Source organism: Rhododendron vialii, chromosome 4a (assembly GCF_030253575.1).
Source record: "Rhododendron vialii isolate Sample 1 chromosome 4a, ASM3025357v1".
NCBI lineage: Eukaryota > Viridiplantae > Streptophyta > Magnoliopsida > Ericales > Ericaceae > Rhododendron > Rhododendron vialii.
In genome coordinates this window covers 44049472-44077070 of record NC_080560.1, presented here as the reverse complement: position 1 = coordinate 44077070, position 27599 = coordinate 44049472, and the positions used below count along the sequence as shown (strand labels likewise).

The window sequence follows — 27599 nt, the reverse complement described above, 5'->3', positions numbered from 1 at the left end:
TAAAAAAAGAAAAAAGTATGAATAGTGCTTAGGTAAAAATGACTAAGAACTATTCACAAATGGGTTTTACCTCTTTTTTTTTACATAATCTAGTGCAAATAAGTTTTTGTGATTTTTCTCTCCAAAATAGAGAAAAATGTATTTTACATTGTTTGATGTACTTGCTCTAAAAACACACGCGACCTCACAAATTTTCCCTAAATTCGTGGGCACATAGATTTCCCTCTCTTCTCTTGCGAATAGGGTTTTGGCTTCTAATGGATCGATCAAGCATTCAGTCCTGCGTTCAATCATGAGTTCTCCTTTATGAGCAAGGGTTTCAATCGTGAGTTACTGAGTTCTTCCGTGATTTTTTCTCTCTTCTCTCTTTTTATCCGATTTAGCTAATACTCGGTAAAAAAAACCCTTCTCCTGCTCGATCCCTTCTTCCAGAGAAAGAAGCAAATCATGGAGATGTATTGCACTAGGTCGAACAGAGGAGCCCTAACCAGGTTGGCTTTGATTTTTTCCTTGATTCTTGCCTTCATATAGATAGGGTTTAATATTCACTCATTGGCTTATGAAAGGTTATGATCTATAGGGGTTTGCATAGATTATAGATAGGGGTTGAATCTAGTTTTTCATTTTCATTCTGATAAGAATATTGGGCTCGTTCTAGAAAACATAACACTACATGTATGTGTCTTCATTGTTTGCCCATAAAGCACAAGAAGATTATTGTGGGTTTTATATTTTCTATGAAAAAGGGAAGTCGGATTAATGGTCTTGCTACCTTAGGCTTTGCTTTTACAGATTCAAGTGTTGAAGAAGAAGGTGACATTTTCGTGTAGAATCTGAACTATTTGAGGATGGTCACAAAAAACACTATTAGTAGCCTAAATAGAGCTTTTTCGGGGCACTCCGGGCGTGCGTCGCGGGGGGTCCCTCCCCTGGCTGTCAGCATTCCACGATAATCTACAACGTGTTTTTCCTGATTGACATTGTGACTTGTGTTAATGTTGGATTCTATATGTTGGAGGCTTTTTAATCTCTGTTCACGGCTATTATAAATTGGGTATGGATCTATTTGGCTTGATGCAATAGAAGATATGGTAGTATTCTACCTTTGATACTGCAGCTGCCCATGGGTTTAACTGCTATCATTCTTAGAGTGGCTGGGTTCTTAGTCAGCTCCTGCAATTTCTATTTAATTGCTGTGGCGATAATGGTTTAGTCATTTGGTTACACACTCCTTCAATCAAGCTCATGTTGCTTATATGGGATCTGTATTGTTTATGCTTTGGTTCTGCTTCTGCTGAGTTCATCTGCTGTATTTTTTTTTGGTTTGTCTCTCTACTGCTAATCCTATTGGTCAAAGTGTCCCTATCCTTTGTTTCTTAATATATCTTCTTTTGCTGATCGAGGAAAAAAACTTATCTTGGGGTGATTATGAAACATACTCTTGAACCCACCAAAAAATCTGTTGATCGACATCTAATGTGAAGCTAAATAGCTGCTTATGTTTTTACTTATTAGAAGTCATAACAATTTGATCATGCACAATAGCACAAGCATTCCTTTGCGTAAGGTACGTGAAGGAAAAGACTAGTATGATTGCTCATAGATGTCTGTTGGTTAATCGTTATTGTATTTTTTGAAGCAGAAATATTGCAAGGCATGAAGGTTTTCCTGTTCGATTGAGGACCCATCATAGCTTAATTTCCATCTCAATTTCCACCTTCTCATGGACTCATGGTGAGATGGAAACTTGTACTTGAAAAAGCAAACCTGAAAACTGTTAGTCTTGTTGTCAGAGATGAGAAAAAGTGTATAGGGTGTTAATGAACCCTAACACAAATAACTATTATTTATATTAAGAGATAACTTGTTACAAGACTTGTTTAACCAATGTGGGACAAGACTCATAACAACTACTTAAATATTCCAACACTCCCCCTCAAGCTGGATAATAGATATCACAAAGTCCCAGCTTGCTACATAACAACTCTAACCGGGGCTTGAACAATGACTTAGTAAGCATGTCAGCTAACTGAGCACTAGTAGACACGTGCTTGCGACCTTAAAGTGTGTTGCAATAAGAATGCCCCAAGCGTAGGGCTAGGTCGGTTGAAAGCATAATAATACCCGGAAGTCCGGGATCGAATCCACAGGGAGCGCATTCATAACTCGGTTCGGAGATTAGCTTGCGTAGAGATTTTAGCGTTAGGACCGCCAACCAAAGTTCGGCGTTGAGACGGCCAACTGAGCGATTTAGAAAGTGGCTACTTAACCTAACTACGGCTTTTTAACTGGAGATTAAACTAAAGGCTAGGTTTAGGGATAATTAACACCCATAACGTAAGGATAAACTCGATTCTTCTCTTCTTAACAACGATGTTAAACATGACTAGGGCTCTTTTGATTCATTTTAACAAACACAGAGAGGGACATAGCTCCAAGCATCAAATGTGACAAATAGCTTAGCCATTGCCTACATTTGATCAAAAAGATTAACACTTCTAAGTTTTGGTACATAAAATTAGTCCTAAGCCATGTTTAAGCTAGAAAATGAGATTTTACAAGAGAAGAACAAGCTACATCCTTGGTTACGGGATGTTAACCATCCCACAACCTAACATAACCTTACTACACTACTCACTCATATTGAAAGGAGCAACGAAATGAGCAAGGGGAAACATAAGGAAAATACCAAACATTGAGTAAATTCGAAATAAATACAAGATCCTCGAAGAGAATGAAATTTCTTACAACTTTAATGAAGACCAAAAGCTCTGAAAGTAAATAGATCGCACCTAAAAACCTTGTTCAAGACTTGAATAAGGAGAGAGGTTGGAGCTCCATTAATGGAGGTAGAGAGAGAAAGTGCAAAAATGAAAGATAACCTACTCCAATCAGGTCTGGGGGTATTTATAGCCCCTTAAAAATGAGTTACAAATGTCCTAAATGCCCCTAAAAAGTTACAAAAGTCGGGCACAAAAAGTAAATTTTTTTCCAGGATGTACCGGTATCGTGAAAACCTAGTACCGGTACATCGCTTGTTTCACAGCATTTTGAACCAAATCTGTCCGCGATGTACAAGTACAGCTTTTATCGGTACAGGTACATCGCTGGCAGAAAGCTTCCGAATTGTTTTCTTCCCTCCAGCAGCCCCTTTGACATCCCGAACACTCTTCGACACTTCTTTAAACAATCCTTGGGACTTGGTAGCGGGGTGCCACATGGTCTTGGCTCTTTGGATGATCCTGGGTTGTTTTCCTTGGCGTTCAAAATGCCTTATTTTCCACTTTTAACCTGTAAGGGCCAAAAACACCAACTCCGCGCAATATCATCTAATTAAAGCAAGCTACGCACGCGAGAGTGACAAAATAAGGATCTATAAGCCCATTTATTTACACTATCGAGGGCTCATCACACCCCCCCAACTTGGACTTTGCTAGTCCCTAGCAAACTTAAACAAAAAGTATGTAATTAATGCTATGCAATCTTCCCCTGAAACAAGATACGAAACTATCTCAACTTAGGATACGGCAAGAGTCCACAATTAACACCCCTTCGAACTCAATCACATGCAACCCACGCACACGCATACAATGAACTAAGGTGAACAAATTATGCCAACGGCCAAGCAACACACATCCACCTTGAATTTCAATTCCAGGACTCAAAAGAGCGTACTTTGATATGAACTTGCACAAAGCAATATACTAGAACATCCCATGATAAGCGCTAGCAAGAATCGCAATAGCAAGAGACAAAAAGCTATGCGTGCTAATCAAAAGAGCGCCGACAAAGAGAGTTAAGTAATTATTCACAAACAAACTAAGCTAACGGAAATTTCATACTAGATTAGCATTCAATATCGATCCTGCATCAAACGGAGTTAGAAGAGCGTACATTAGGATCAACTAAGGACTTTAGTAGCTTATAATGACCTTGGTGCCAAGAAAAAAGGAAACAAAAAGGGTAGTGGCCATAAAAATTTCAGCTTGGTTTCAACTACCCTTGGCCACTACCATCCCCTAAACTATCCAACCACAGCCACATGCCGGCCGAACACCAAATAAAGTTACAAAGCAGAAATAAAGAAAATTACTAGATTAATCATACCAAAACTACTACCACCGACTCCACCACACTTAGTTATCCCCCTCATCCGGCTCCTCACAGTATTGAGCCTCGAGCTCCTCCTCCTCATTGGACTCTTTCTCATCCAGAATATATGCTAGCCCGGAGGTCTAATTAATCCTCTCATCATAATAGTCACCCCTCTTTTGAATTAGAGTTTGCTCTTTCATAGCATTTCTTTGATTTTTCTTTGAAGAATAAGGTCATTTGAGGTGAGCTTTGTAGTGAGGGAGATTAAGGGGCCAATTTCAAGAGCTTTGGAGAGGAAGATGAAAATTTGGAGCTTTAACTTTTGTAGTGGGAGAGGAGAGATAGGGAATCACATATCAATTCTTCGCCCTTTTGCATCCCAACCACTTCTGTCACATTCACACCACCCCAAACCACCTTAGATCATTGAAACACAATTTCACACAACCCTCCAAACATCCGGTTACCTAAGTTTGAACAAAAACGGAGACTCAGACTACGGTTCAACAATTTGGAACGAGGGGACACATTTGTGGTTTTATCACGCAAAAATTGCCTTGTATCATTTCCTACGTACGCCAATCAACTCCCATATGATGCATAAAAGATATCTAAACTACTCAAGTATGAACAAACATATATTATTTACGCAAGTGCGGAAAAAGAGACAAACAAGCATGGGATGCTTCAAAACAAACTTCAACTCTAGGCGATGCATGCTACTTGACACAACTTGGAGCTCAATTTGTTCAACAAAGTTCACATATATGCATGCACGTGGATTCAACACATGATCAAATTTGACGGGGTGCACGACTCTTGCCATTATTTAGGGAAAATTGAGCATAATCTAAGCATCTAGCACTTGAAATCACTTAAATACAAGGGAAAATTGCACAAAAAATTTTAGAAATTTCTATGCAAAACCGAAAAATAAACTAAAAGCATAAACCATCCCCCCCCAACTTGAAATATGCAGTGTCCTCAATGCAAAAGACAGTAAATAAGAGAGGGACAGCAAAAATATACCGACGGGGTGAAATGTCAACCACCCAATACCTCGACCAAGTTGGAGGATTTTTGTGTCATTGCCGCCATTCGTTATCGTAAACACTTCGAAGGGTATCAACCTGCAAAAGAGTTAAGAACCAACTTCCAAAGAGGAGACAAATGACATGAGTACCGTCGGCTCGGATTAGCCCGGCCCCCAAAAATTATTATTAACAAGTATTTAAACCACCGAATCGTCACGTGATTAAACGGGTACTACTTTTCTCCCCATGTTTCACTTAAGGTGTCGCGAAGCAAGTTAGCAACATCTTAAGCGAAGCACGGGTGGCTATACCGGACCACAAAAAATTTGCCCTTACGAACCGGAGCTGGGTACACGAACCTTGTTTGAATAGCGGCGTGCGAAGCTATAACCCAAGTCAATGATGGGTACCCCCGAAGAGGCCGGGCCTTCCAAACAATTAAGTTCAGAAGTACGCAAGAGCTCCCCGTGAAAACATTTTTTTGAGAACTTTTCAAACCAACGGATCATCCGGATAAACCGGATCAACTAACTCCTCCACCGTGTCCTCCACCGCAAAATTTTCCAATAACGGTTTTAAACGTTGACCATTCACTTTAAAAATATGACCATTTGCGGGATTCACAACTTCAATGGCACCGTGTGGAAAAACTTGGTGCACAACATAGGGCCCCTCCCAACGAGATCGCAATTTTCCGGGAAAAACATGGAGTTTAGAATTGTACAACAACACTTTTTGCCCAACTTCAAAATTCTTTCTTTGAATATTCTTATCATGAAATTCTTTGACTTTTGACTTATAAATGTTGGTGTTATCATACGCATCCCGCCGGATTTCCTCGAGTTCATTGAGTTGGAGTTTACGATGAGCGCCGGCATTGGGCAACCGAAAGTTTAAAGATTTTATGGCCCAATATGCCTTATGTTCCAACTCAACGGGGAGGTGACACGCCTTACCGTAGACAAGCCGATAGGGCGAAGCGCCTAACACGGTCTTGTACGCGGTCCGGTATGCCCACAAGGCATCGGTCAAACGAACTGACCAATCCTTCCGATTCGGATTAACTGTTTTTTCCAAAATGTGCTTTACCTCACGATTGGCAAGTTCGGCTTGACCGTTGGTTTGTGGATGGTAGGCGGTGGAGACCTTGTGGGTAATGCCATATTTCTTCATGAGGGCCGCAAAAGGCCGATTACAGAAGTGTGATCCTTGATCGCTTATAATGGCCCGGGGTGTTCCGAACCGTGACAAAATATGCTCCTTGAGAAAATCAAGCACCACTTTGTGATCGTTGGTGCGCGTAGCTACGGCTTCAACCCATTTGGACACGTAGTCCACCGCCAAAAGGATATAGAGGAATCCGTAAGAATTTGGAAACGGGCCCATAAAATCAATTCCCCAACAATCAAACACTTCCACGACTAGGATATTGGTGAGGGGCATCATGTTCCTCCGGGTCACCGCACCTAGTTTTTGGCATTGCTCACAAGCCCGACAAAATGCATAAGCATCCTTATGAAGATTTGGCCAATAGAATCCATATTGGAGAATTTTGGCGGTGGTCTTTTTTATGAGAGAAATGGCCACCACACGCCTCGGTGTGACAAAAGTTTAGGATCCCCCGTTGGTCTTCATCGGGCACACATCGCCGGATAATTTGGTCCGAACAATATTTGAAAAGATAAGGATCATCAAAGAAGAATCTTTTCACCTCATAAAGAAAGAGCCTCCGGTCTTGCGGGGTCCAATGATCGGGAGTGTGCCCAGTGACAAGATAGTTAACGATATCGGCAAACCAAGGGCAACTCGAAATGGCAAAAAGTTGTTCGTCCGGAAAGGTATCAACAATTGGAAGCTTAGAAGAAGAATCCTCGAACTCAAGACGAGATAAGTGATCTGCCACCACATTTTCCACTCCCTTCTTATCTTTGATGGTAATATTGAACTCTTGGAGTAATAAGATCCACCGAATTAGCCGTGCTTTTGCATCTTGCTTCGTGAAAAGGTACTTCAAAGCGGCATGATCGGTGTAGACAATAATTGGGGACCCCACCAAATATGACCGAAATTTGTCTAAGGCAAAGACGACGGCAAGCAACTCTTTCTCCGTGGTGGAATAGTTCATTTGAGCTTCGTTGAGAGTCTTGCTCGCATAGTAGATAACAAAGGGATTTTTGTCCTTTCTTTGCCCGAGAACCGCCCCAACCGCATAGTCACTAGCGTCGCACATGAGTTCAAAGGGCAGGTTCCAATCCGGTGTTTGCATAATGGGTGGAGAAGTGAGGCTTGACTTCAACTTTTTGAATGCTTCTTCGCAAGTTGGTGTCCACTAGAATGGAGTATCCTTTGAAAGGAGGTGGCACAACGGCCTAGATATGGCACTGAAGTCTTTGATAAAACGCCGGTAGAAACCGGCGTACCCGAGAAAAGAGCGGATGTCCTTGACACATTTAGGGGTCGGGAGGGTGGCAATAAGATCAATCTTGGCCTTGTCGACTTCGATCCCCTTTGATGATACAATGTGGCCCAAAACAATACCATGAGTCACCATGAAATGGCATTTTTCCTAATTGAGCACCAAAATTTTCTCCTCGCACCTCGCCAGCACCTTATCCAAATTTTCCAAGCAGGATTCAAATGAGTCGCCGAACACCGAGAAATCATCCATAAATACCTCGACGATCTTCTCAATCATATCGCTAAATATGCCCATCATACACCGTGAGAAGGTTCCGGGCGCATTACACAAGCCGAATGGCATGCGTCGATAAGTGAACATCCCAAAAGGACAAGTGAACATCGTCTTTTCTTGATCGGGCAAGGCGACCTCAATTTGATTATATCCCGAGTATCCATCCAAAAAGCAATAATAAGCATGTCCCGCAACCCGCTCCAAGATTTGATCAATGAAAGGAAGAGGGAAGTGGTCCTTCCGGGTGCTATCATTAAGCTTCCGATAGTCAATACATACACGCCACCCGGTGGTGACTCGAGTAGGGACTAACTCATTGTTGGCGTTGGATACCACCGTGACACCAGATTTCTTGGGGACCACTTGGATAGGACTAACCCACTTGCTGTCGGCGATCAGGTAGATAATTCCCGCATCTAAGAGTTTCAAAACCTCCGCCTTCACCACATCTTTCATTATGGGATTCAACCGGCATTGAGGTTGGCGAGAAGGTTTGACATCGTCTTCGAGGGCAATGTGGTGGGAACAAATTGAAGCATCTATCCCTTTGATATCCGCGATAGACCAACCAATAGCTTTGGTATGCCGCTTTAAAATTTCAAGGAGTTTGGATTCTTGCGAGCCGTTGAGAGATGAGGAGATCACCACCGGGTAGGTTTCATGTTCGCCTAAAAAGGCATATTTCAATGTTTCCGGGAGGACCTTCAACTCGAGTTTTGGTGGTTGAATGCTCGAGGGAACGGTCTTGCACTCAAGAGGAGGCAACTCTTCAAATTTCGGAGACCATACGTCCGTCCCACAAACATCTTCCATGTCAAACAAAGAACATAAATACTCCACCTCCGGTGAGTCAAGAAAATTTTCTTCTTCGGCGGTAAGACACACCTCCAATGGATCCTTGTACAAGAAGGTGTCCACATGCTCTTGGACCAAAGAATCAATAAGATTGACTTCATGGATGCACTCATCGTCCCCCATTTGGCTCCCGACATTGAAAACGTTCACCTCCATCTTCATGTTGCCAAAAGTAAGGTTGAGCAAACCGCTTCGGCAATGGATAACGGCATCGGCCGTGACTAGGAATGGACGCCCGAGAATGACCGGAGTTGACGTTGATGCTTGTGAGGTGGGTACGGGGCAAGTATCCAACACAACGAAATCCACGGGATAGATAAAATTGTCCACTTGTACTAGTACATCCTCCACCATCCCTCTCGGGACTCGAATGCTCCTATCGGCCAATTGAAATGTCACCGGCGTAGGTCTCATCTCCCCCAATCCAAATTGTTCATAGACAGAATACGGAAGCAAGTTCACACTAGCCCCCAAATCGAGGAGGGCTTTTTCAATCTTCTTGTCCCTAATAGTAATTGAGATGGTTGGACAACCCGGATCTTTATACTTGGGAACCACGTTGATTTGAATAATAGAACTCACTTGTTCCGTCAAGAAAACCTTCTTTTGAACATTCAACTTACGCTTTTGAGTGCATAAGTCTTTGAGAAACTTGGCATACGTGGGAATTTGCTTGACGGCATCCACCAACGGGATATTGATTCTCACTTGTTTGAAAAGCTCATAGATCTCGGAGTTGGTATTGGCATGGGCCGGAGCTTTCAAACGTTGGGGAAAAGGAGCCGGAATGTTGGCGACGGGGGCCTTCGGCTCTTCCGCTTGAGAGTTTTCCGGATGCTCACCAACGGGAGAGGGCTCCAAGGTTGGTGAGTCAATAAGAAGGTCCGGAGCTTGCGATACAATGGGTGTAACCCTTGGCTTGATAGGCTTTGGAGGAATGGCCTTAACAATCTCCTTGCCACTCCGCAATGTTGTAATAGACTTGGCTTGCTCGGGACTAAGCACCGAAGAGCTCGCCACATAATTGGTTCCTTGCGGATTCACTTGGGGTTGAGTCGGAAGTTTCCCCTTTTCTTGTTGGAGCATCCCCACCGTATTGGTCAACTTTGCCATTTGATTCTTGATTTCCCCGAGCGTTTGAGTGGTTTGCTCGTTGAGGGACGTTTGACTTTGCATGAAAGATGACATAATATCCTCCAAGGACCGCTTTTGAGGTTGGAATTGATTTGGCCCTTGAGGAGGTCCGGGAGGTGCAAACCCCGGAGGTTGTTGATGTTGAGAGAATCTCGGCGCTCCTTGAGATTGAGGAGGCCGAAAAGCTTGGTGTTGTTGCGGTGGTGGAACTTGTGGAGGTCCGGGAGGTTGAGAATCGCTCCACCGGAAATTAGGATGCATCTTCCACCCCGGATTGAAAGTTTGAGAATAAGGGTCAAACCGTTGATTAACGGCATTGACCTCCGCTTGCCCGGTTCCTTGGAGAATATCCTTGACGGCAGGGAGCATTTGGCAATCTCCCGTAGCATGACCTACAATTTCACACAACACACAAATTTCCTTCGCCTTGGCCACAGAGGCCATCCCAGCAACTTTGTTGAGTTGTAAAGTTTCAATTTGGCGGGAAAGCTGGGCGACCTTGTGGGCTAGCTCATTTTTCTCATTCAATTGAAATTTACCGGAATTGCTCGGAACCGGATTAACCACGTTCTTGTCAGAAGGGTCCGAGCAATCCCAGTTTTGAGTTTTTTCAGATAACTCCTCAAAATAGTCCCACACCGCATCAGGGGTTTTAGCCATGACTCCACCCACACACATGCTATCCATAAGAAGTCGAGATCTTGGAAAGCATCTCTTTAATAAATACTCGACTCTTTGAAAAATCGGTAAGCCATGATGTGGGATGGAGTTAAGCAAATCCTTGTACCTCTCCCAATATTGATAAAAAGATTCCCCCTCTCTTTGTTTGAAAGTTTGAATTTGATTCATGAGTTCCTTTGTGAGATGTGGGGGAAAAAATTTCATGTAGAAAGCCTTTGATAAATCCGCTCAATTTGCCAAGGATTGGGGCCTCATGTTATTCAACCAAATCTTGGCTTTGTCTTTCACGGAAAATGGGAAGAGTTTTAACTTTGCGGACTCAAGCTGAGCGGGCGTAGACACTATTGTGGATACCAACTCCTCGAATGCCCGCATATGAGTGTACGGACATTCTTTATCTTTGCCATAAAAAGATGGCATCATGTTAATGTGATGCATTTTAACGGTGAAAGTATTCGCCTCGGTTGCGGCCGGAAGGACTATAGTGGGCCACGGAGTAGTACGGGCCGGATTCAAATAGTCGCTCATAGTCCTTTCGGGCACAATTGGCGGCATCTCGCCTTCACCGTTTCCGGCCATTCTTTCTCGAGGAGGAGTTCTTACAGAAAAAGGAGTTCTTTGGGGTGGTGGTGTCCTTGCTCGAACCCGACGAGGGGTTTTGGGTCGAGGAGGAGAAAAAGATCTATGAAGCCTTTTAGAATTCGGGCTCCGAAAGGCACCATGATGACCACCACGCATACACTTTAAAAACCCTTCTCGAGAGTTAATGGCCAACAAGGATAAAGCAAACAGACAAGAGGGGCTATGCCGCCACCTCCTAACAACAGCTACGATGGGCTATGCCGCCGCCTCGATAAGAAAAGACAATAAAAGAAAAGGTGATTTGTACTTACTCTAGCTTCGTTAAACCTCACGTTTGAGAAACTCAAGTTAGAGGTATCCGCTAGATTAAGTATAAATCACTCAAAGTTAAAATTAACGAGACACTTACAATGGATTGGCGAACCTCCAAAATAAGCTATAAAAGAAAGCGCTCCCCGGCAACGGCGCCAAAAATGCTTGCGACCTTAAAGTGCGTTGCAATAAGAATGCCCCAAGCGTAGGGCTAGGTCGGTTGAAAGCATAATAATACCCGAAAGTCCGGGGGCGAATCCACAGGGAGCGCATCCATAACTCGGTTCGGAGATTAGCTTGCGTAGAGATTTTAGCATTAGGACCGCCAACCAAAGTTCGGCGTTGAGACGGCCAACTGAGCGATTTAGAAAGTGGCTACTTAACCTAACTACGGCTTTTTAACTGGAGATTAAACTAAAGGCTAGGTTTAGGGATAATTAACACCCATAACGTAAGGATAAACTCGATTCTTCTCTTCTTAACAACGGTGTTAAACATGACTAGGGCTCTTTTGATTCATTTTAACAAACACAGAGAGGGACATAGCTCCAAGCATCAAATGTGACAAATAGCTTAGCCATTGCCTACATTTGATCAAAAAGATTAACACCTCTAAGTTTTGGTACATAAAATTAGTCCTAAGCCATGTTTAAGCTAGAAAATGAGATTTTACAAGAGAAGAACAAGCTACATCCTTGGTTACGGGATGTTAACCATCCCACAACCTAACCTAACCTTACTACACTACTCACTCATATTGAAAGGGGCAACGAAATGAGCAAGGGGAAACATAAGGAAAATACCAAACATTGAGTAAATTCGAAACAAATACAAGATCCTCGAAGAGAATGAAATTTCTTACAACTTTAATGAAGACCAAAAGCTCCGAAAGTAAATGGATCGCACCTAAAAACCTTGTTCAAGACTTGAATGAGGAGAGAGGTTGGAGCTCCATTAATGGAGGTAGAGAGAGAAAGTGCAAAAATGAAAGATAACCTACTCCAATCAGGTCTGGGGGTATTTATAGCCCCTTAAAAATGAGTTACAAATGTCCTAAATGCCCCTAAAAAGTTACAAAAGTCGGGCACAAAAAGTAGATTTTTTTCCAGGATGTACCGGTATCGTGAAAACCTAGTACCGGTACATCGCTTGTTTCACAGCATTTTGAACCAAATCTGTCTGCGATGTATAGGTACAGCTTTTATCGGTACAGGTACATCGCTGGCAGAAAGCTTCCGAATTGTTTTCTTCCCTCCAACAGCCCCTTTGACATCCCGAACACTCTTCGACACTTCTTTAAACAATCCTTGGGACTTGGTAGCGGGGTGCCACATGGTCTGGGCTCTTTGGATGATTCCGGGTTGTCTTCCTTGGCATTCAAAATGCCTTATTTTCCACTTTTAACCTGTAAGGGCCAAAAACACCAACTCCGCGCAATATCATCTAATTAAAGCAAGTTACGCACACGAGAGTGACAAAATAGGGATCTATAAGCCCATTTATTTACACTATCGAGGGCTTATCAACACGAAGGGAGTAGCTATCACACCACCAACTAACTTCTCACGCACCAGATGACAATCAACTTCAATATGCTTAGTCCTCTCATGAAATACCGGATTGGATGCAATGTGAATTGCTGCCTGATTATCACAATACATATTAATTGGCAATTGCACGCTAAATCCTATCTCCTCAAGAAAAGATCGCACCCATACAATCTCACATGTCGTGTGAGCCATAGCTCTATACTCTGCCTCTGCACTAGACCGTGCAACCACTGTTTGTTCTTACTCTTCCAGTTGACAAGGTTTCCACCGAGAAAAACACAATATCCTGTAGTGGATCTCCTATCAGAAGGTTCTCCTGCCCAATCAGAGTCAGTAAAAGCCTCAATACGTAAGTGACTATTAGCTCGATAAAACAAACCACGTCCTGGATGATCCTTGAGATACTTTACAATTCTAAGAACGGCCTCCCACTATGGAAAACGAGAAGCAAACATAAACTGACTCACAATACTAACTGCGAACGAGATATCTGGACGTGTAATAGTAAGATAGTTTAATTTACCAACCAAGCGACGATATTGGTCAAGGCTAGAAAACAGCTCCCCCTGATCAACACACAGTTTGACATTAGGATCCATAGGAGTATCGACAGGCTTTGACCCCAATAAACCAGCCTCATCTAGAATATCTAACACATATTTTCTCTGTGATGAACTAATGCCATCTTTAGATCGTGCAACCTCAATACCCAAAAACTATCGCAACCTTCCCAGATCTTTGGTATGAAACTGACTCTGCAGAAATACCTTCAACTCATCAATACCTTTTTTATCATCGCCCGTAATAATAATATCATCCACATAAACAATCAATAATACTTTTCCTCGGTCAAATGAGAAAGAGAAAACCGAATGATCAGACTGACAGTGACTCATCCCAAATTTCAAAACTGCATCACTGAACTTGCCAAACCAGGCCCGAGGAGACTGTTTAAGACCATATAGTGCTTTGCGAAGACGACATACCTGATTATGCTCCCCCTGAGCAACAAACCCAAGTGGTTGCTCCATATATACTTCCTCCTGGAGATCCCCATGAAGAAAGGCATTTTTAACATCCAACTGGAATAAAGGCCAACCAAGATTGGCTGCAAGGGAGATAAGAAGGCGGACAGAACCAAGCTTGGCAACTGGAGAAAAAGTCTCAGCATAATCAACACCATAAGTCTGAGTATATCCCTTAGCAATAAGACGAGCTTTGTAACGCTCAACAGACCCATCAGGATGATATTTGACCGTAAAGACCCACCTACAACCAACAGTAGACTTTCCTAACAGAAGAGGAACCAACTCCCAAGTGCCACTGTCATGTAGAGCAGACATCTCAACCTCCATAGCTGTCCGCCACTCGAAAATAGATAAGGCCTCCCGAACAGTGTTAGGAACAAAAATAGACGAAACGGAAGTAGTAAAAGCACGAAGGGACGGCGATAAGTGAGCATAAGACACAAAACGATCAATAGGGTGAGAAGTGCAAGACTGAATACCTTTGCGAAGAGCTATAGGAAGACCAGATGATGATAAAGGTGGAGGTGGAGGTGGTGGTGGCGGTGGTGGAGGTGGAGGTGGTTGTGGAACTAGATCTTGAGACGAAGGAGGCGCGGCGGAAGGCACTGGTGGGGCTGTTAATACTTTCTGCCAACGAACATACACCTGCAAGGGTGGCACAAATGGTACGCAAATAGGAAACACAGGCTCAGTCTCAGCAGGAAGGTCAACTGGAGTACGGTAACCCCAGTAAAAGGGTAATGACTCATTAAACGTGACATCAGCACAAATAAAATGACGACGTAGAGACAGTGAGTAACACTTATACCCTTTCTGAGTGCGCGAGTATCCCAGGAAAATATACCGAATTGACCGTGGATCAAGTTTGTCCCGGTCAGGATTAAGAGTATGAACATAACAGGTGCACCCGAACACTCGTAGAGGTAATGAGTGGAGAGGCCGATCAGGAAATAAAACCGTATGGGGTATCTGACCGCCTAGGACTCTAGATGGCATGCGATTGATCAAATAACATGCTGTAAGAACAGCATAACTCCAGTAAGACTTAGGAACTTGCATTTGGAATAGCAGAGCATGCATAACCTCTAATAAATGCCTAATCTTGCGTTCGGCAACTCCATTTTGTTGTGGAGTCCGAGCACAAGAAGATTGGTGAATTATACCATGATCATCAAAAAACTTAGAAAGAGAATTATGAAAATATTCACCCGCATTGTCAGAACAAAATATACAAATGCAAGTATCAAACTGAGTTTTGATCTCCGTATAAAATGATTTAAAAATAAAAGACAACTTTGACCTTTCTTTCATGAGATAAAGATATGTGACACGAGAGTAATCATCGACAAAGATAACATAATATTGGAAGCCAAAAACATTAGGAACACGCATTGGGCCCCAAATATCATAATGAACTAATTGAAAAGGACGGGACACACGACTCTCAACCCTAGGATAAAAAGACACTTTATGATGTTTACTAAACTCACAGATTTCACAGGGCAAAACATCAACACGGCTACATGAAGGTACTAGCCGTTTAAGGTTCTGAAGGGACGGATGACCAAGACGACAATGATATTGATAGGGTGACACCGAAGACTGTAGGGCAACAGAGCTAGGGTGAACATCGTCGGTAAAGTAATACAGGCCACCACGTTCAGTACCGCTACCAATTTTCCGCCCCGTCTTGAGATCCTGAAACACACAACCATTGGGAAGGAATGTGACAAAGCAATTTAAAGATTTGGTAAGTTTACTGACAGACATAAGATTTAATGGAAAACGAGAAACATGCAATACGGAATTCAAAGTTAAAGAGGAAGTAACAGAAACAGAACCCAAACCAATAATATCAGTGGTAGACCCATCGGCTAAGGTAACATGAGATGGTTTATCAATAGACTTATGGTCAGAAAAAATAGTAAAAGTACCCGTCATATGATCAGATGCACCAGAATCAATAACCCAAGGAATAGAAAAATGGGAAGATGCAATACAAGCACTAGAAGAACCTGTCTGAGATAGCGTAGCAATGGAGGAACTTGTCTGATGTGACACAAGGCGTTGGTACTCCTCCACAGAAATAGTCACCATAGCAGTAGAGTGAGTAACCTGCCGAACATCTTTGAAATGAGTAACCCGATGAGCCTGAGGAAAACCATGTAGGTCATAGCAATACTCCACTGTATGATTTGTTCCCCCACAATGAGTACACAGTTTGAAAACACGGCCTCGACTATGGCCACCTCCCCCTGACATGCGGCCCCTAGGACGAAAGCCACAATCACCATGACTAGAATCACAACCACCAAAAATATGGTCAAAAACCTGATCACTATACCCAGAATCACGACCGCAACTACGGCCACGACTGAATGAAGAATTAAAAGCACCAGAAACAGCGGAAGTAGAATCAGATTTCATTGCAAAAATATGTCATACAATGAGAGGCAACTAGTCAACTATCGATAGATCAACCAACCAAATATGTCACCAACTACCGACCAATAAATAATCAACCCACCAATCTAGCAACCGACGAAGAACCACCGAACAACTAATAAGCAATAAAATATATCACCAAGCAATGAACATCATCAACGCACAAGACAAGATGACGGCCCAAATAAACAGGATCCGATAGCATCAAAGTCGAGAGAAACAACAACCCAACAACGAATCAGTAACCAACCTCCAATACGAACGAAATAATCATCAACTCAAGAAAGACCGCAAAAAGAACTACTATGCTGCCAGTGCAAAAACTCAAGGCTAATACCAACAGCAACACCAAACAAATATTGAACCAAACACTAAACCAACACAACTAAACGGTACCGTAGACCATCCATGAACACCAATCCGCATCGAGAACAACTTAGCACAACCAAGGACGAAGGAGGAACAGATTGTATCTCAGAAAATCACCTTAAATCATATCGCCAAGAGACAAGCAGATTGAATAGGGGTTTCTGATCGAAAATGGCAAGATCGGCGTTAACAGATGCCGCAATGAACAGTATCCGATGAACAGTGTCGCATGAACAGTACCCGATGAACAGTGTCGCGTGAACAGTACGGTGAATAGTGACGTGAACAGTGCTGCAATGAACAGTGTCATTTTAGGGTTTTGATGAGTGTGGGTAGGTTGTTTTAGGATTCCAAAGGGTTTGGGTAGGTCGTTTTAGGGTTTTTTTTTTTTTTTTTGGCATCAAGATGATGGCGGAGGTAGCGGTGATGGTGGGTGGCGTAGGGCGGCAGTGGCTATGGTGGTAGGTTAAGGTTAAGCTCTGATACCATGTTGTCAGAAATGAGAAAAAGTGTATACAGTGTTAATGAACCCTAACACAAATAACTATTATTTATATTAAGAGATAACTTATTACAAGATTTGTTTAACCAATGTGGGACAAGACTCATAACAACTACTTAAATATTCCGACAAGTCCATTAGTCTTATCTTGTTGATGTCTGTCTCTTTGAGTTGTATTGTTTAAGAATTTAAGATACTAAAGAATTTCAATAGTAAAAAACGTTACAATAAGGATTATATATTTTGCCTCTGTCCTATTATTTCTTCCTTCACCAATCTTGGGCATTATCTTAAGTGATTATCCTAAATTCCACACTATTCCCAATTTTGGAAGGATTTAGTATGATTATACTAAAGTTCACTTTGATTAGGTGAAAAAAAAGGGACTTTCTCATTTTTCTGATGTTTATGTATGTTTAGAAGGTTAGTGCAATGGGCAGCACCATGAGCATTTGGACAAATTTGGTATGTTATAGTCCTTTCATCTTTGTATAATAAAAAGGACTTCTCTTTGTTATTTTGTCATTCTATAATACAACTTTAGATGGATAGGCTCTAACCATTTGGCCCATAAGACCAATGCTTAGAATGATTGTTTAGGGATATTAATGTCTTAAAGAACTATTTGTGATGACGTGAAGGTTACTCCTACGTTCTTTGGCTATTAGTAATTATTCTTCTATGTTTGTTGTAGAGGGCTGGTGATGTTCTATTCATCCCATGCTTCTGCAACCAATTGCAAGGTCATTGGGAAACTTTATGCAGGTATGGTCTAAGTGTTTGAATGACCAAGACAAACTAGTATTTGTTTGTGCAATTTAGGCTCATATATTGTGTATGTACTCCTTTTGAGCATGATGACATATTTGGGCATGGCCCTATATAAGTCCTGATTGTATTCTTTTTTTAGGTAATCTAGTGAGGGATTGGGCTTTTTGCTAAGCCATTGGGTTTTCCTTTTTTTATGTTTGCCTTTTCTTGTTGATCTATTAGTGCTTGAGGTTTGAGTAGCAGGAAATTGAGAATTTAAGTAACTTGTCATATCTATTACTCGATTTTACAAGTATATGTTTTGATCACCAATTTTTGCAAGTATATGTTCTTCTTTCCAATGCTCTTTCAGCCTCATTAATCTTTGTTTTTCAGAAAATGGATGAACTTTGGAGAGCCTCAAAGTCAAGATTAGGTTAAAAAAAATGTGAAGGAAAAGACAAGTGGAAGGTATGTGCATTTTGGTGCAGTTGTAAGATTGCAACATTGACACCTCATAATTATCCGATTCGTTCTTCGTAAGTTGGTTAAATTTTTTGTATGGGCTTTATGAAACTTCTCTATACTGTAATGTTCTAGTAACTCAATTCGTTCGATTGATTGATGACTGCCTTGTCAGTGATCCTTTGGTGCCTAACCAACTTGTATAGTTGAATTGCAGATTGGAGACAAAGAGCAAAAGAAGGTGCCGATCCTCTTCCATATCCTAAGCCAATTAATTGCTTAGGATGACCGATTGAAACCCAATGATAGATATGAAGCTCGGCGAGCAAATCCATAAGACGATAATGTTGATGTGCCTCTTGCTTGAAATAATGGTTGTGTAAGTCTCAAACTCTATTATAACTAGGAGGTCAGACTTCCATTATAATCTTACTAGTTGATATTTGTGTTGGAATTTTGTCTAGTATGCCTTCTTATACATTAGACATGAGCGATAGAACTTTTGATACTAACGTTATCTCATATCTTGTTGCAAGTAAAAAATTACTCATGAACTTTTACAGGTGTGAAGGTGACTGGATTTTTTTTATTATGGGTAGCTTGTTATATTAATTTTATTTATTTAAATAGTTAGAGATAATCTGTAATGTGACTGAACTTTTTGATTGTCATTGTTCCATTGAAATGAAGAAAATACGGAGTTACAAATTGTGTTTAGTCCAAATAGGATAAAGGGGACGTGGGGGTGAGGAAAGGAGACTTGGGCGATGTCCATGTAGTCTTAGTCAAGGATTATGATGTGTCTCCAATTGTTCCTGATTCGTCTTAGATTTGGTAGATTGTGAATTATGAATGCTCTTTTCAACTCCAATATTTGGAGGGTTAAGAGTTGATCTCTGCTTGATGCGTATAGTTGTGGTTGGATGTTATTATTGAGACTCATCTATTGTGGTTAAGGGTATTGATAGGAGGCTGCTCAAATTTTCCTATTTTTATAGATTCGAGTTATCCATTGTTACATTTGTTCTCAACTCCTAAGATTGGGAGGGCTGGAAGGATTGGAGATGCTACGTATTTCTGCTGGATTTCTGGGGCTGATGGAATTTTGATATCTATCATTTTTGCTTTAAGTGGTGACTTATCAATGCTACAAGTCAGCTTGTGTTCTGAGTTAGGACTTGAGGAAGTGGTGATCATAGTTATTTAGGATTTATCAGGTTTTTTGGATTGGTTCTTTGGGTCATTGTATCCTTGGGCTCATTCAATCTTCATTGAATGCAATCTTTTTCTTTTCTTTTCTTGTAGGCCTCTTTTGAATATACCTTCATGAATCATCAGCTTATTCTACACCTTTTGTTCCAAAATTTTGTACCACAAGAAATCGAGAAGATTGCAGCAATTCGAAGTGCTTGGCTTTGGAAGGAAAAAGAGACAACTCGAATGACAAACAAGTTTGCAATATAGAAAATTTTCATTAATTCATTACTTTGGTTAGCTTGTTCACGGCTACCATTTGTGCGATTGGAGATCTCGGTAGTATTGTATAAATTAGGTCATTGTAATTTTTGCAGGGAAATAATTTTGCCACTCCCTTTTTTGTTAACGCCACTCTACTGCAAGTGTATTTTTGCATCAAAAATATACTTGCAGGGGAGTGGTGTTAACAAAAAATGGAGTGGCAAAATCAGCAGCCTCTTTGCAACCCTTTCATGTAATGAATATTTACCCCAATAAATGAATTTGTTTAATTACTTTGGCGGCATTGAAGTGTTTTAGATTAGTAGTTTGAGTTTTTTTTTTTTTTCTCAAAAAATTGTTTTACTATCCATGTTGAATGTGATTAACAATATTAAATGAGGGTGCAATCACAAAAATGCTATTTAAAACAATCTCAAACACATACAGCATGCACAAAACGTTATTAAAAAAAGCATACCAAAGATAGCGTTCTTTGAACGCTTTTAATAAAAGATTGTAGAATACAGCAGTCGATGAATGCTATTAAAAACATCCCATAAGACAGCGGTCAAAGAACGCTGTAAAAAGCTCGAACCTTTTAATAATAGGGACTAATACAACGTTCCTGTGTCTAACTTTTCCCAGCATTTTTCGCACGCTATTAAATATGATTTTTCTTTTAGTGCGCCCATGTAAAAACCAATGGGATCTTGGAAGCAGGAGGGCGAGAGCAACTCTAGTGGCAAAACAGCATGTCTTTTTCTTTTTTTTGAACAGAACGAAACCCAAAAAAAAAAAACGGCTTGCTAACAAAAGAAAGACATGGAATCCCACGTGTTCCCTACTTCCCTTTCACATGGGGACGTGAAAACATTTCTTAGGTTTTCCCGTTCCCTGCTTCTAAGTTAGATCTTATAAATTAAGGTCGGATAGATTTCGGCGGTTAAGAATTCAAACAAAAAATTAGCTGCTATTTCAGTTGTTGAAGACTGATTGCTGCAACAATATAAAATAGTAGAACCCAAGGTCGAGTGCATGACAAGTTGCTTGAAAGGGATTCGGGAATGCCTGGGCTAAGGGGAATTCGACGAAGATGACAAGGAAACTGGACATAATGGACAATTTAGAATTGACAACTGTTTGTTTAACAACGAACGAATATTAGCCTGCCTTGTTCTAGCTATTTACACAGGTTGGTTGTGATACTTAATTCAAGATTTAGTTTGGATCCGCAACCTTTGTTCAGGGTAGGGGTTCTTGTGAATCTCCCAAGCGAGACAAATGAAGATATGCATCTGTCCCTGCAAATGACAAAGCATACGTACGTATGTCAGCAAATGCAAACGAGGAATCAAAATACTAGTAAAGAATGGGTCAAACACCTGCATCCACAAAGGTATTCACAAAAACGTCAAAATGAAATGTGATAAAACATTTCTTAAGAATAAGATAAAAAGGCTAATGATGCATTCATAAACATATCTACATATAACATACCCTAACACCAATTCTAGACTTTGAGATTCATGTATTTTCCTCACCAAGATATATACAATGCTGTGCCGATTATCATTTTGAATCCAACTACAATCATTCACACCCTGACTACTATCAACTATCTAGAATTCAGATTATGTTTCATTTTTAACCATCTTTTTGCAAGCAACTGGAGCAATACGGACAGAGCACAAATATTTGACACTTGATTTGACTTTTGAGAATAAAACAGGTACCATGAATCTATCAGCCTATTGCAAAAACATATGAACCTTACCTTTAGGTGTCCAATATCAAACATCGTTTTCAAATCCGTATGGAAACATATACAGCAAAACACGAGACAATAATCAACTTACCATATCCTTCCATAGATATTATCTGCATATCCCCTCCAAAATATCTGGCATATAAACGACTTATGGGAAGCCCATATCCATAACCAGCCATTGTTGCCACATTAGCTGTTCCAAGATCTGACTGCTCATCCAGGGGATTTTTGGCAGTGCTGTAAAGATATGTAAAAATCCTAGGGAGACCACTTCTTGGTATTCCACCTCCTTCATCTGAGACCTACGATCCAGAGAGATTACAGTTGTTGAATTAACTGAGAGTGAGTACAACAAATTCATCAAAAACCCTAAACAATAAAACTGTAAAACAATAAACAGCATGTTCAGAATTTCTAATGGCATCCAATGGCTTATGTCAAACGATAAAACACTTGCCTTAATGGTAACATCCTCTATACCATCAGCTACTATTATTCGGATGGGAGGTGCAACTTTGTCGGAGTCCATAAACCGCTCTTGGACAGCACGCAAGGAGTTTTTAACCAACTCAAAAACCATCAGATGTAAGTGAGGCGGAACATACCTGTTATGAAAGCATGCCAATTTAAAATCAAACATTAAAGCGATACCAAGAACAATGAAGTCTAGTTGTTTAAGTATTTGCTTGGACAAACCACTATAGAGTAAGCATCCAACAGCGCAACTTGCTTATAATCATAGGGAAGACAAAAAGCTCAGAAAAATAATTTCCTGGTTTGTGGAAACATGAGCTAACTATAAAGAACTTTGGTTTAAAGAAGACGATGAACAAGAAGAAGAGGACTCCTAAACTAACCTATAAATCAGAAGGAAAAGAGCTTACGGGAATGAAAAATTAGGATCCCCGTAGATATTTACATCAGGTGCACTGCCATACTCTCGCAAACAAATTGAGCGGGCATCTTCACTTGCAATTCTTGCTACCTCTTTAGGAGACATTTTTGTGTGTATGTAACCCACACAATCAGGAGGAGGGTTGGGATCATGCAATGCCACGTGCTGCCCTGAGTCGCAGCAAAATCGAAGTACAAAAACCGGTTAGTAGCTTTTTCCATACTACAAATTCGATTACTGCTAATAGACACCATTCTCATACATAGAAAGCAAGAGGTTAATTAGGAGACATCTCAAGCAAAGCAAGAGAAAGTAAGCAAGATGGGACTAACCAATAAGCATGCGAATCCCAATTCTCGACATGTAGAAGCGGTCCAGGAACTGATGAATCTCGTCCAAATCCTCGTAATCAATCTTCGGGTCCAGGCTTTTCTTCAACTGTTGAACTCCCAAAGCCATTGTGGGAACAACATTGTTATGTCTAACCTTAATCATCTTAATCATTTGTGTGAATTCCAACTCATCACTAGTGTCCTTGATCTCAGAAAAGGATCTCAGGTCACGGAAAGAATCCAAATACCAATCTCGCACCTATCAACACGAAATATACACGATGTCCGCTTGACTCAAATATTGTAATTCAACCGTAAATCCAAGACGTCAATCCAAACACACATAACTAAGCTATGTAAGGTACATCCTACAACTAAGCCCTAACAATTCGTTATCGGGATCTTCAGAAAGATATTGGCATAATATCACTTGAAAAGAAAACTAAAACAAAGCTCAAACACGAGGGAAAAGAAATGGAACACCGAATTTAAGAAAAGTAAAAAGCCAAAGACTATGGTCACGATAGAAAATGTCAAATACCCCTAAATTAATAGATTTTAGCATCTTAATTTGCTTGGTCAGAATTCAAAGATCTCTTCTTCACAAATCGAGTCATCACATCCGTTATGATACATGCAGAGGCCATGTGCAAGATTAATAGTATAATCAAAATAGCAAATTATCTATCAAACATTACGAAGTAAGATTCTATTCCTCTTTATCTACTTTTACTCCGTGAAAAGAAAAAGAAAACACTCGTTAAAAAGCACTTCTCTCGAGTATATTAACAAACTCTGACAAACCTATATAATTCACAGTACGATTCGCAAAAAATAATATATTTATCCCACTTAAAAATAAACCAGAGATGTTATTTACTCCAAAATTTTATAGGAAATGAACCCAAGAGTCCAAAACCTAGACCAATGAAATAAATCAAAGCGAAAGAAAAATGAGTAAAAATATGAAGAAGGGTAAAAAAAAAAAAAAGAAAAGGGATGGGGGGACCTTTAGGACAGCGGGCTTTTGGGATAAGCCGTAAGGAAGGGAGTCGAGTTCAATGGCACGCCTAGCGATTCTGATGGGGAGCTCTTTGTGAAGGAATTGAGAAGAAATAAGCAAATTACGGAGGGTGGGTGTGGAGCCAAACTCCATCATGTACCTGAGGCTAACCCCAGTCTGCTTCATAGCCCCCCATCTCTGCACCTCTTCCATCAGTCTCTTGGGAAAAGACTCGTACATCTTCTTCGCCGCCATTCCCCACCCACCAAACACCTCAACAACAACAACAACAACAACATGCAATAATAATAATCAATAGTAAATCTATTGATGATGCAATTGAAATTGCAATTGCAATACGAGTTAGTACACAAACAAAGCCAAACTGACATAAAGGAAGGGAAGGAGTAGTTTTTTTTCCCCTTATTAGAGAGAGAGAGAGAGAAAGGGACGGGGGACAAGTGGATTGAGGCGAACCGAACCAGGGTTAGGAAATTAACCAGAGGAGGCGGAGGTGGAAATGTAACGTGAAAAGAAAGAAGAAAGAATCCCCTTCACCCCGCAGAGGCCACACGGTAGGTTATCAGTGTTTTTGCTTCCTCGTCCGTGGCACGTGCGATCACGGAATGGGGGGATGCGATGAGGAAGACACGTGGGTTTATCCATTTATCCGAAACGATCAAACCAGCACTTCCTAAGTGGGCCGGACGCTCGGGATCGGGGGACTAACTCTTGTGGCCCAAAACAAATATTGGGCCGACTTGACAATTTCTTCGTTTTGCTACTGCTACAATTTTGGTTGGGAAAATGACGGTGAATAATGTGTTTTGATAATTAATAACCATCAAAGACATTTTCAGTATTAACAAATATTCTCATCATGTCCTTAGCGGATATTAATTATCAAAACACGTCATGAGCCGTCATTTTCCTTTTCTTTTTTTTACTGCCAGCACAACTTTCTTTTAAGGTTGATCATGTTTTTTTTTTCCTCGGTGAAAGTCAATATTTTTATGTGTAGTTAATTATGATTAATTCATTTGAACTTTTGTCGAATAAATGAGAGCACATGGTGTCAACCAGGTTAGGAAATTCTATAGTGCAAGGCACCCTGTAGGGCACACACAGGCCATCGATATTGACAATGAATGGTTGAGATATAATTTTTAATTATGATCAGTTTACTGGTCATAATTGATTTTTGATTACCACTAATTAATGAGATCAACGGTTGTGTGCCGCCCTACACACACAATGCACGGGATGCGCTACAGCTCCCCGGATCCGGTGTCCAGGGCCGGCTTATAGGATAGGCAAGGGAAGCAACCGCTTCCAGCCCCTGAATTTTGGTCCAAAATTGAGGCCCCATTGCAATGTAACTTATGTATTAATATTAGAATATTTTTAAATAAAAACACAAACTAAATACTTGGTTTAGTGGTCACATAATACTGTCATGCTATTGTGAGTGTGTGGTTCGACTCCCATGCATCTCCATAATTACAAGCATATCTTTTTTACATTTATATTGTCATAATTATATTCTTTTAGTTTATTTTTTGTACTTTTATCATTTTTTTAAAGAAATGATGAATATGTAAAGGGTGAGATATACAAAATTTGCTTCGGGCCTCCAAAATATATGAGCCGACACTGTCGGTGTCAACCACTCCTCTCACAACTTATAAGGTTGACCATAAACAAAACTTTTAGGGAAAGTCTTCGATACACGCCCCTTTAAGGTGTGTACCATATGCACCTATTGTGTGGTTCATATTGTGCCACCTCATAAAAAATTACTTGTAGGACCGGTCATTCATAACATTTTATTTCGTATCGTAACTTTTATACTAAAAATTCGTAACTTTTCAACAATATGATTAGTAACTTTTTAGCAATAGATTCGTAATATTTTGAGATTCATAACATTTTGGTGTATTTTAATAAGGGTGCATATGATACACACCCAAATAAAAAGTGTGTATTGTAGCACTTCCCAAACTTTTATAGGGAACGTGGTTCTTAAAAAACCCACATTAATCATTTTGATTACAAGAGTTAAATGAACAAGCGATGGGGGTTCTCTCTCCCCTTTTATACAGTCGACAATAACGGGGTACTCCGGCCTATGTGTTAGTAGAATGATAAGTGGGCACTCCTATATATATACTTCCTCTGTTCCAAAATGACTGACCTTTTTAGGACTCTGTATCATTTTCAAATGTTTATATTTTTCGATTTACGAAGTTTTATGTGATTTTGAAAACTTTGTTTAATAGAACTAATTATAATCTATCAAACAAGATTCATATTGCATATTTTTTGACATTCACGTTGAAAAATATAAGCAATTGAAAATTACATGCTTTCCCAAAAAATTCACTCATTTTTGGAACGGAGGGAGTATATGTTAGAACTTACAACCATGAAGAAAACAAGAAAAATTAAATTTCTGGCATTCTAAAGCTAATGGTACTTAAATCAATCTGTTCTCCTTCCTGTCTTGGTTATCTCTCACATTCAAAGATTTAAAAGAAGATGGACACCAGAATGTCATGAAAGCATCATTTAGATTTTCCTTTATCACAATACCATTTCCTGAATGGCCGGGTGAATTCAAACACTAGATCTATGGAGCCTTGGCAATAATAATCCGCATCTGCATAAGATGGCCCTGAACAACAATAGCAATTGAGATTTACACCGCTAAAAATAAATATTTTACACCACCGCCGGTGTATATAATTTATCCTCATAGCAATTTTGTAAAATTAATCGTGGAGTAAAAAATTTAGTTTGATATTTTTGTGAAGCATTCTCGTGGACAAGAGACAGGCATGAGGATTAGTTTGTTTGTTTTTTCCCCTTCGATATTATTCTTTGAAGTTCAAAGAGAACTTAAAGAAAATGTTTATTATGCCATTTACAGTGGTATAATAAAAAATAGATAGTCAAAAGTTGACACATCAGCTTTTAATTATTCATTTAAGATGTTGCTAAGCTTAACAATGTTAAGGTCTACAATGATTATTTCTAGTCCATAACCAAAAAAAGGAGTCTACTATAATTTCACACTCTCTCTCCCCCTCTATTTTCCGCCATTTACTTCCCTCCATTCTTTTTTTTTTTGGCAAAAATATATCAATTCTCTCCCTTAATTTTGGGGAAAAAAATCAATGATTTCCTTCTCTCCTATTATGAATTTTTTTGGGCAGAAAATCTATCGATTCCCTCCTTAATTGTTTAGGGGAAAATCAGAAGATTCAGAGCTTCCCCTCCCATTCTCCTTCCCTCTTAATAGAATTTTTGCACCTCTCCTTCCCAAAACGATGGAATCACAGTCATAATTTCAAAGCCAAATGGAAAAAAATCAAAAGAAAACAAGGAAAAACAAATTACTTGCAAGCTGATGAAGCGCTAGTGAAATAGAAACAAAAAAGGAATAAAATAGAAACGGAAAAGAATAGTAAAATACTTTAATCCGGCGACAATAGATTTAATTGTAAATGATCAAGAGATATGAACTTTACTTTTACAGTGAAAAAAAGAGAAACAATTTGTAGATAAAGTGAAGAAAATATAGAGCAGCAGAAGAAGAAAATACCAGTTGAAACGTGCGTGTATATAAATTTTGGAACAACTTAACTTA

General features: G+C 40.2%; 1 protein-coding gene, 1 long non-coding RNA gene, 1 other non-coding gene and 1 pseudogene across 7 annotated transcripts; 2 read left to right on the top strand and 2 right to left on the bottom strand.

Annotated features, from left to right (window-relative positions):
* Positions 1-5309: 5309 nt before the first annotated feature.
* On the bottom strand, positions 5310-10470 carry LOC131324080 (uncharacterized; annotated as a pseudogene).
* Positions 10471-10558: 88 nt separating this feature from the next.
* Positions 10559-10665, top strand: LOC131325010 (small nucleolar RNA R71). Its single transcript, XR_009199578.1, has one exon. It is a non-coding gene; the product is annotated as a small nucleolar RNA R71 (small nucleolar RNA).
* A 6751-nt stretch (positions 10666-17416) lies between these two features.
* On the top strand, positions 17417-20058 carry LOC131323228 (uncharacterized). 5 transcript variants are annotated; one of them, XR_009199123.1, is made up of 4 exons: positions 17417-18044; positions 18426-18500; positions 18712-18873; positions 19493-20058. It is a non-coding gene; the product is annotated as an uncharacterized LOC131323228 (long non-coding RNA). The 5 variants fall into 5 exon arrangements; XR_009199127.1 differs by having other exon boundaries at positions 18701-18873; XR_009199126.1 differs by having other exon boundaries at positions 17417-18500.
* Positions 20059-21058: 1000 nt separating this feature from the next.
* On the bottom strand, positions 21059-24510 carry LOC131322853 (pyruvate dehydrogenase (acetyl-transferring) kinase, mitochondrial). The gene is made up of 6 exons (XM_058354387.1): positions 23957-24510; positions 22948-23206; positions 22605-22785; positions 22178-22325; positions 21809-22022; positions 21059-21253 (listed from the first exon to the last, which is right to left on the bottom strand). The coding sequence occupies exons 1-6, from the start codon at positions 24203-24205 to the stop codon at positions 21195-21197; spliced, it is 1110 nt and encodes a 369-aa protein (XP_058210370.1). The 5' UTR covers positions 24206-24510; the 3' UTR covers positions 21059-21194.
* Positions 24511-27599: the final 3089 nt, after the last annotated feature.

Excerpts from the sequence above, each read along its gene's own strand:
- LOC131322853 (XM_058354387.1), bottom strand. The coding sequence starts at position 24,205 with ATGGCGGCGAAGAAGATGTACGAGTCTTTTCCCAAGAGACTGATGGAA. Across the intron at positions 23,207-23,956 it reads AAAAGCCCGCTGTCCTAAAG|GTGCGAGATTGGTATTTGGA; the intron begins GTCCCCCCATCC and ends TCGTGTTGATAG. Across the intron at positions 21,254-21,808 it reads AATATCTATGGAAGGATATG|GGACAGATGCATATCTTCAT; the intron begins GTAAGTTGATTA and ends TGTCATTTGCAG.